This window comes from Chrysochloris asiatica, unplaced genomic scaffold (assembly GCF_000296735.1).
Source record: "Chrysochloris asiatica unplaced genomic scaffold, ChrAsi1.0 scaffold00268, whole genome shotgun sequence".
NCBI classification, from domain to species: domain Eukaryota; kingdom Metazoa; phylum Chordata; class Mammalia; order Afrosoricida; family Chrysochloridae; genus Chrysochloris; species Chrysochloris asiatica.
In genome coordinates this window covers 2399310-2409210 of record NW_006408786.1, presented here as the reverse complement: position 1 = coordinate 2409210, position 9901 = coordinate 2399310, and the positions used below count along the sequence as shown (strand labels likewise).

Sequence of the window (9901 nt, the reverse complement as noted above, 5' to 3'; positions counted from 1 at the left end):
AAAGAGATGATTGAGCTGATTCAATCTGATGAACTTGACCTATGCATAGGAATGCAGTGACTCAAGAGAGGCACAAATCCTTACAGCAAGAAACATTCCCACCCCCTCCACACACAAAGTGGACAAAGATGGGCAACTTGGACATTGGATACCCAAATGGGGAAAGAGGGACTACAAAGGCAAGAAGTGACTGGCTTACAAGCTTTCAAGAGGGAACCTAGAGCTAGGGCGCATGGAGGAAGGCAGAATCACCAGTGAGTACTATCCAATTTGTCTAGGTGGAGCTGATGAAATGAAATACAGACGGGTTACGCACGATACTGTAGCGAATAATGGTTATCAGGATGGATTGTGAGTGTTGGAAATGCAAAGGTGGACATTTTGTGGCAAGGAAGGGAGCGACTGTTTCTCCAGTCTAGGAGCAGAGGTCTCTGGAACCACCAACGGAGAAGAGCTGAGAGCGGGACCCTACCCAGAGAAGCAGGGATGACATGGAGGGATGGAGCAGCTGGGGACTTTGGATCCAGAGAGGGAGAGGGACTGTGGGCCGAAGACTGGGGGGCGGGGGGAAGTGCAGAGGATGGGCTTCCAGGATATGCCCTTTGGTTGGGAGATGATGCATGGAGGGGATTGGAACCATGGCAATGTAATGATACGCTATGGAATGAATGTAAAACTAGAGTTCTCTCATGTAAACTATCATATAATTCACAATAAAACATTGAAAAAAATTAATATTACAAAACACTAGGGTGTAAATGCGAGAAAGTCCAGAAAGCTATGGTTTGATCCCCGTGATGACAGCTCTATTAATTTACCTAACTTTTTGAATTTTGAATTCTCCCCCCAATATTGGTTATACCTGCTGTAGTGTGTGTCCCATCCAGAGCCCTTGCTGAGTTATTTTGGGGTCAGTGAGTGGACAGGGAGATCCAGAATCTACCTGCTGGAGGAGAGGAGAAGGCCAATGATCTTTTTACTGAGGGGTTCCAGCCTGCACACGGCGGGGCAGTTGCAGGAAGCTTTTGCTTAATTGCAGGAAGGGGATAGGGGATTCGTTCAGCAGCCCACCACTAAACAAAACTGAAACAGGTAGTGCTTCTCCTTCATGCCATTCATGCCAAGCTTGTCAACTCTTGTTCACATCAAAACCCAATGGGATGGGTGCAGCTGTATCCCCATTGTACAGATAGGGAAAGCAAAGTCCGGAATAGTTAAGTAACCAGCAAAGAAGTGTTGCCATTGGGAATCAAGTCCTGTCATCTGGCTCCAGAGTGCCCTCTATGCTGCCCTGACCTCCATGCAGTCATGCCAGGACCCTCCACCCTCCCGGCCCCCTACTCCTGAGTAACCACCCGCCCCTTCTTCCCTATGCCCCTCCTTTCCCCATCAGACCTGTCCTTAATCACAGACTCCCAAGTCAGGGCCTGAGCAGTGGATGACATGCCTATGTCCCCCAAAGCACAAAGCTAGAAAGAACCAGATGCAAAAAAAAGACAAAAAACAAAACACCCGAAATATTTATGAAGCGTCCACCACGTGCTAAGATTGTTTCAGGTATAGGAAACCCAAAGGGACAGGACCCAGTCGCTGCGCCAGCGGAGAGCACAGGTCACAGACCCAGGAGGTGGAAGGACAATAAGCAGGAAAACCAAGGAACAAGACATTTTTAAATTTCAGTGTAAGGTGCTCTAGAGAAAACCAGGTAAAGTAAAAGGCATGAAGGGGCAGGCGGAACCGGAAGACCTCGCCTAGCAGATGCACATACACAAAAAAGGATGCTGTCCGGCGTCCTAACCTCGTTTTATAGGGAACTTTATGGTAAGGCGTCCTGGTGTGGGTGGTCCTGGATCGCAAGGTCGGTGGTTCAGAGTCACTAGTTGCTCCTCGGAAATCCTATACAGGGTATCTGTGAGTCGAAACCGACTCGACGGCACTTAACAGTGGTAAGGGCAGGGACAGCAGGGAGAAGAGGGCGGCTAGGTATTTTTCTCCCCAAGGAACAGAAGAGGGTACCTGGGCAGGGGCATGCTAAACAGTCCGCTCAGATTCGCCCCATGGATCGAACTCCTATCGCTAACTGCTAGACGTAAATCTCCCAGCAAGGGGCGGGGACCCTGGGGCGGGGCCGTTCCCACTCCCGCCCCTTCCCGGAGCGCCGAGTACAGCCCAGGGGCAGGGGCGCGTCGTAACCTATTGACCCTGATTTCGGAGGAGGGGCTCCAACAATGCTAACTAAGCAAGCACGCGAGTAATGAAAGGCGGCCGCGATTGGCTGTCCCATAGAATGGAGCTCCGCCGGCCTGTGCGCGCGCCTAGGGTAGGCGTTGCCGAAGGAAGAGCGGGAAGGGGCGTGGCCGCGTGCCGGCGGCCGTTGGCAGCGCGGCCCCGCCCCAGATATCTCGCGTCGCTGGTCGGGCGGCGGCGATTGGTCGATGCGGAGTGGGGGGCGGGGCGGAAGGTTCTGGAGGGGGCTGGCGGGCTCTGGAAGCTTCCGCCGGACGGGTATATAGAGTCCCGGACCGGGTGGCGGCGGAGCCGGGGGGACGGCGAGAACGGGGCGGCGGGCCGCGGGTGGGGGCCATGGGTAAGGACTACTACCAGACGCTGGGCCTGGCTCGCGGCGCGTCAGACGAGGAGATCAAGCGGGCCTACCGCCGCCAGGCGCTGCGCTACCACCCGGACAAGAACAAGGAGCCCGGCGCCGAGGAGAAGTTCAAGGAGATCGCCGAGGCCTACGACGTGCTCAGCGACCCGCGCAAGCGCGAGATCTTCGACCGCTACGGGGAAGAAGGTGCGTGCGCGTGCGGCGGGGGCGCGCCCCCGCCGTTTGACAGGCGGGGAAACTGAGGCCGGGCGGCGCGACTGCAGCATCCTCCGGGGCCGCCCCTGCGCGGAGGGCGAGCTGCCCCCGCCGTCTGCCCACGCGGGCCTCCGCCCTCGGATTGACGGCCTCCGGATGGGAGGAGGAGCCCTGGCCGCGCAGTTCGCGCAGAAGGTTCTAGCATGTCTGGGCTGCCCCTCCCTGGGCTCTACCACCCACGTCCCGGGTGGCCGGGGTGATGGGTGGTCGGGGTGATGGGTGGCCGGTGCGGACGGAGACCGAGCGCAGTGTTGGCTCACCTGAGCCCACCTGAGCCCACCTGCACTGGCCGGGCCTAACATTACGCATCAGCTCGTTCGCGCTCCGCGCAGACCCGCGGGTAGTGGGACCCAGCCCCTGCGGACTCGGGTTGGCACACGTCCCACTCCCGGCCCCGTGAGGGTGGGGTGAGCTAATCCTTGTGAAGTGCTTACCTAGCCGTGCCAGGCACGTAGGAAACAGCCGGGCCCTGGGGAGAAACGCTTCCCAGGAGGTAGATGGGTGCGGGGAACTACACGAGTGCGCTGCGCACTGCGTGGAGAGGGAGAGGACACAACTCAGAAAGAACGGTGGGGAACGCTGGAGGAATGGAAACGGAGAACGGGGGAGTGAGTGAGGTGCAGTCATGAGAAGATGTAAAACTGAAGGTCTACTTGCTGTGTAAACCTGTCACTCAATGGCCAATGAAAAGTTAAAAAAAAAAAAAAGAAGGAAAGAAAGGCTTTCTTATTCGTAGTTGCCTGTTGCTGACTCAACTTGGTTTCTGGACTCTTCTCAAGGTGCCAAATGACTGTACACAACATGTGGCAACTAATGCCAGGGTGTGGTGATGATGATTCGAAAAATGTGTTTACGTTGTACCTCCCGCTTCTATCCTCCTCTCCCATCATTAGCATCCCAAACCTAAAACCTGTTGTCATGGAGACACAGCCGAACTGTCCCATAGGGTTTCTGAGGCTGTAAGTCTTTACAGACGCCAACTACATTATTTTTTTCCCACAGAGTGGCTGGTGGGTTTGAACTGCTGAACTTTTATTTAGCAGCCAATTGCATTTAACCATTGCGCCACCATGCCTTTGATTATCAACACTTGCCCTGAAGTTGCTAAGTGCTGTGGAGCTGATTCCAACTCATAGTGACCCTGTATAGGGTTTCTGAGGAGTGGCTTGTGGGCTTCAAGTGCTGACCTTGTGGATAACAGTCCAGTGCTTATCATACAGCGCCACACCAGGACTCCGTTATCCATAAAGTATTAAGAGTAAACACTCACTGAAAGTTTATCTTGAATCTTACCTTTTTCATCCATCTCTTGGTGAGTCCTTGTAACATTTTGGGGAGGATGGACTAGCCAAGAAGCAGCAGGGCCTGGTGGCATCTCAAGATAACCCAATGTTGGCATGTCACGCTGCCACACTTAAGAGAGTCAGTCTGTGCTGTTGTATCTGGAGGCAAAAGCTTAGGGCTCTTCCCTGACAGGCTTATTAACACCTCTGCTCTCCCCGCAGCCCCCACGAATTCCCAAGGTTTTGCCCCTTAAGAAAAGTTCCTAGAGGAAGAAGCTCCTGACTAGCTATTTGACAACTTTTCATTTTCCCTTTCAGGCCTAAAGGGTAGTGGTCCCAGTGTTGGGAACACCGGTGGTGCTAACGGGACCTCTTTCAGCTACACATTCCATGGAGACCCTCATGCTATGTTTGCTGAGTTCTTTGGTGGCCGAAATCCCTTTGATAACTTTTTTGGGCAGCGGAACGGGGAAGAAGGCATGGACATCGATGACCCATTCTCAGCCTTCCCCATGGGCATGGGTGGCTTCCCCAACATGAACTTTAGCCGTTCCCGCCCCACCCAGGAGCCCACCCGAAAGAAACAAGATCCCCCTGTCACCCATGACCTTAGGGTCTCGCTTGAAGAGATCTACAGCGGTTGTACCAAAAAGATGAAAATCTCCCACAAGCGGCTGAATCCGGACGGAAAGAGCATTCGCAATGAAGACAAAATCTTGACTATCGAAGTAAAGAGGGGGTGGAAAGAAGGGACCAAAATCACCTTCCCCAAGGAAGGAGACCAGACCTCCAACAACATTCCAGCTGACATCGTCTTTGTTTTAAAGGACAAGCCACACAATATCTTTAAAAGAGATGGCTCAGATGTCGTTTACCCAGCCAGGATCAGCCTTCGGGAGGTAAAGTGCCGGGCAGGATGGGAGAGGGCTGCCTTTTGAGGCAGTATTTGGAGAGATAATTAGAAGGCTAGATGTGGGCCAGGCTCGAGATGCAACATGACAAGGATGCTGTGCTTGCCAAGCTTCCAAGCTGGTCACCTGGTAGATTTGGGACCAGGTCTTAGCTGCAGAGGAAGATGAGTTCCTCAAAGTAAACAGCTTTTAGGAGTTGAGCTGCTGCTTAAGCTATATGCCATCTAATGCTGTCCTTTTGTTTTCCAAGGCTCTGTGTGGCTGCACAGTGAATGTCCCCACTCTGGACGGCCGGACCATACCCGTCGTGTTCAAAGACGTCATCAGGCCTGGCATGCGGCGAAAAGTTCCTGGAGAAGGCCTCCCCCTCCCCAAGACGCCCGAGAAACGTGGGGACCTTATTATTGAGTTTGAAGTGATCTTCCCAGAAAGGATTCCCCAAACATCAAGAACCGTACTTGAGCAGGTTCTTCCAATATAGCGTCCTGCACTCCCCAAGGACTGACCAGGGACCTTTCAGAGCTCAAGGATTTCCAGATCGTTCCACCAGTTGTGGGCCCACAAAAGGGCGGGAGGGCTCTCATACTGCTGAATGTTTTCCAGAGAATATATTACAATCTTTCAAAGTCATGCACTAAGACTTAAGTGATTTTTCGAGCGATAGGGCGGCAGGTGGTGGGGACAGCAGGAACCAGGTACTCCAGTCTCCCTATCTGGGTCCTATAGCCCCTCCCCCTCCCGCTCAGTCCCTGCCCAGGGGCAAGAGTCCAGCCTACAGCTGGACCTGAACATCTAGTTCCTCTGCTTTCTTCCGGCTTTTGTGCTGTCTTGGTTACCAGATCCTGGACACTCCTCAGCATCTGTTCTCTGTTTTATTCTGTGTTGCCTCCCACGTCTTGCTCTTCCCCTACAGAATCCTGTCTTTTCTGCCATCTCAAATTGAGAGCCTAGATCATTTCTGCAGAACTGCCTAGCCGGCACCCACAAGCAATACCTCTCGTTCCAGCAGCAGGACCAAGGGAGCCATCACACCAACGATGGGCACCACAGCCACCCTGGCACCAGTGAGGTTCCACCCCTTCAATTAGGAGTCACTTCCCTCTTTGTGTAAGGCAATCTTTTGACACACCTGACATCACAGCAACCCTGGGAACCTTTTTCTGTCCCCGTCTGAACTAATGGACTCTGGACTCTTTCAAAGGGATCTGATCCTTTTGAATATTACACAGCCCTAGATATAATCCCTTTTGATAAAAGGGTCTTCGCTTCTGATGACAGGAGCACTGTGGAACGTCTGTAAATATGTTTTTATAATTCCGTATAAAGGTGGCGTGCACGCAAACGAAGCCAGTCCAGGACAGCCGCTGCTTGCTGTACAGGGCCATATGGGAGTCTGGAAGAAACATCAGGGGGTGGGGAGGTGGAGCTGGAGCAGGTGTCTGTCCCCTGGAGGCCAGTCTGGTGCTCAGCCATGTAGACTCATTGTAAGTTGCCACTGCCAATCCAAGACTAAAAAGCCTGTGACTTGTCAATGTGCAGCGCGAAGGCATTAAACACTGATTCGAAACCTCGGCGGAGCGGTCCTGCGACTCTGTTTGAGGGGTCGGCTGGCTTGGGGTGGGGCTGGAGGGAGCAGTCGCTTCTGTAACATGGGAGGAAGGCAGGCCAAAGGAATCTCCGTGACCATGGTGATCCAGACATGCTAGGAGGCCCTAGTGCCTTACATTCAAGTTGCATTTTTGGTCAAGGTCGGGGGGGGGGAGAGGGCCCAGGGTGAAGGGGAGAGAACTGAGCATCCAGTTTCCCTTCCTGTCTTGGTCCTGACTTCCTCCAACCTGGTGATGGGATTGAAGTCAAAAGGAGATGCATACAGTGTTGTTCCTGTCCCCTCCTGTCTTGCTGGAGCAGGCTGGGTATTTGGCAGGCTTGGCCCAACCAGAGCTAGAGGCAGCCCAGTGTACCCTACTCTGGAGAAAACCCACTTTGTGCTGTGACTTTCAGAACTTGCTTTTTAATTGTAAGGTGTAACTGATTACACAGACTTGAGATAGTATACATAATGTTCCTTTGCTATGAAATGTTTTAAAGTGAAAAATTTAATTCACTGTCTATTCAAGTCAACTTTGTTGTTACGTTATGGGTTCCGACCCATAGCGACCCTGTGTAGGGTTTCTAAGGAGTGACTGACTGGTGAGCTTGAACCGCCGACCTTGCGCAAGTCAACTTAGGAGGTCCCAAACCTCTGAAAACTGTCTATTGAATAGAAGTTTCTATGGCTACAGGGCATAGTCTATATGATTTGTGTTCTTTTAGATTCAATAAAATTCAAAATTGTGTTCCTTCATTGCATTAGCCACACTTCAGTTGCGTGTCAGCCACATGTGGCTAGTTCTGACTATTGGACAATGCAGATGTAGGGGGTTTTTTCCTTAAAAAGTCGAGAGCCATGTTAACCTTGGGGGACAGTTCATTGGTAGGCTTCTCACCTTCCTGGCTTGAGACCAGGATTCAATTCTTAACCAATACGGAGGCTTACATTTTACTATGATGCTAAACAGGTTTCAGTGAAGCTTTCACACTAACCTGAACTCAGAAGAAGGTCTGGCAGTCTACCTCTGAAAATCAGCCATGAAAACCCTATGGATGACAACAGCCTAGTTCATAACTATAATCAGGAAACGGCAGCGTTTTCTTCCCTTGCACATAAGATCCTCATGAGTCAATGGCAGCTAACAATATGGCCCTAGACTATCAGAGCCATAACTTACTGAAAGCAAGTTCACAATGCCCTTGGGCTGTGGCCTGGCCTCAGCTGGGTCTCAGGTCCTCAAGTCTTTAGTGGGGTCCCTGTGAACTTCATAGTGAAGCCACAAACAGAAACATGCACACACAATTCAGGGGATTTCCACACTATGCCAAGCAACATCCTCTGGGTTGGAGGTGAGAGCAGAGGTGATATATGGGGAGGGGGCAAGGAGTTATGGTAAAAAAAAAAAAACACACAAAGACAGGACTTGGACTGGGAGTGCCTCTGAATGCTCAGGGTTCTGTCCAGGGGCCACCACTAGACACAATTGTCGGCCTCCAGGTCTTTGGTGCCTAAATGAGCCTGGCCATCCTAAAGGTGCCTGTAATGGATTTGTGTTCATTTTACCATGCCACCTCTGAGCACGTCTCGGAGTGCCTTCCATGTGACTACATTTGCCAACACCCATAATCATTATACTATCAGTTTTATTTTTACATAACTTGAACGTGGTACAAAGCTGGAAAGACTCAGTATCGGGGGTTTTAGTTTTACATTCCACCAGTCATATACTTTGTTTCCTCTCAGTGATTGCAGCTCCCTCCCTGTAACAACAGTTAGCCCTGCCCACCCCTGCTTCCGACCTGTGATTCCTATTTCCATACCACCCTCCTTTCCAGCCCTTCTCAACTTTGTCCTTCCATAAATGTTGTCCTTTTGAATTTGAATGACTGACCTTAGTGTTGTTGTCCCCCTATATACCCTATCTATGGTTTAACTGAAAACCTAGCCATGAGAGTGAGTTACTTTCTAGACCAGAAATGTTGTCAATGACCATAATGTTACCTTCCTCCAGTCCCGCTCTGATCAGTAATCCCTATCTTTTTTTTATAATCACAATTTTTATTTTAAATGAATCTTCTAAGAAAGAAAGTCCAGTCATGTAAGCACCAACATCATTTTTAAAGTTTCAGATTCCTTTTTTGGATGTGTAAAAGGGGCTCTGGTAGCGTAGTGGTTACGAATCGGACTGCAAACTGCAAGGTCAGCAGTTCGAAACTACCAGCTGTTCCCGCGGGAGAAAGATGAGGCTTTCTGCGCCTGTAAAGATTTACAGCTTCAGAAACCCTGTACAGGGTCGCTATGGGCTGGAACCAACTCTACGGCACTTAACAACAACAATCACAATACAAGCATACACACAGTGAAAATCCCGCGTCCCTCCATGATACTTGGTTCAACCCTTACATCTCTGTTGTTGTTAGATGCCCTCCACTCAAGTTCAACTCACAGCAACCCTATTAGCAACAGAAGGAAACCCTGCCTGGTCTTATTCCTCTACCAATCATAGTGTCCTCCAGGGATTGGCCCTGCTGATAACATGTCTAAAGTGACACAAAATGTCGCTCACAAAGTCTCTCTTCTAAGCAGCATTCTGGTTGTGCTTCTTCTAAGACAGTTTGCTTTGTTCTTCTGGAAGTCCCTCATATATTCAATATCCTTTGCCAATACCATAATTCAAAGGCATCAATTCTTTGGTCTTCCTTATTCATTGTTTAGCTTTCACATGCATATGAAAATAGGTGTGCTCAGGTTAGGCACACCTTAGTCCTCAAAGTGACATCTTTGCTTTTGAAAACTTTAAAGAGGCCTTTTGCAGTAGCCTTGTCCACTGTAATAATATCCTTTGATAGCTTTAATGCTGCTTCCAGCAATGGTTGTGGATCCAAGTAAAATGCAATCCTTGACAACCTCATATTTTTCTGTGTTTACCATGATGTTTCTTATTGGTCCACTTAGGATTTTTGTTTTATGTTGAGGTGTAACTTGTACTGAAGACTGTAATCTTTGATCTTCATCAATAAGTGCTTCATGTCTCCTTAGTTTTGTTTTGTTTTTCCTTAGTTTTTAAGCAAGCAAGATTGTGTCACCTGTATAGCACAAGTTGTTTATGAGTCTTCCTCCAATCATAGAGATCAGCTTTTGGGGTTATTTGCTCAGCATCCAGACTAAATTGTTGTTGTTGTCAGGTGCCATCGAGTCGGAACCGACTCATAGCGACCCCATGCACAGCAGAACGAAACAATGTCTGATCCTG

At 50.3% G+C, this 9901-nt stretch overlaps 1 protein-coding gene across 1 annotated transcript; it reads left to right on the top strand.

The window, feature by feature from the left end:
- Nucleotides 1-2517: 2517 nt before the first annotated feature.
- DNAJB1 (DnaJ (Hsp40) homolog, subfamily B, member 1) lies at nucleotides 2518-5686 on the top strand. The gene is made up of 3 exons (XM_006874293.1): nucleotides 2518-2794; nucleotides 4465-5045; nucleotides 5308-5686. The coding sequence occupies exons 1-3, from the start codon at nucleotides 2584-2586 to the stop codon at nucleotides 5536-5538; spliced, it is 1023 nt and encodes a 340-aa protein (XP_006874355.1). The 5' UTR covers nucleotides 2518-2583; the 3' UTR covers nucleotides 5539-5686.
- Nucleotides 5687-9901: the final 4215 nt, after the last annotated feature.

Excerpts from the sequence above, each read along its gene's own strand:
- DNAJB1 (XM_006874293.1), top strand. The coding sequence starts at position 2,584 with ATGGGTAAGGACTACTACCAGACGCTGGGCCTGGCTCGCGGCGCGTCA. Across the intron at positions 2,795-4,464 it reads CGACCGCTACGGGGAAGAAG|GCCTAAAGGGTAGTGGTCCC; the intron begins GTGCGTGCGCGT and ends TTTCCCTTTCAG. Across the intron at positions 5,046-5,307 it reads CCAGGATCAGCCTTCGGGAG|GCTCTGTGTGGCTGCACAGT; the intron begins GTAAAGTGCCGG and ends TTGTTTTCCAAG.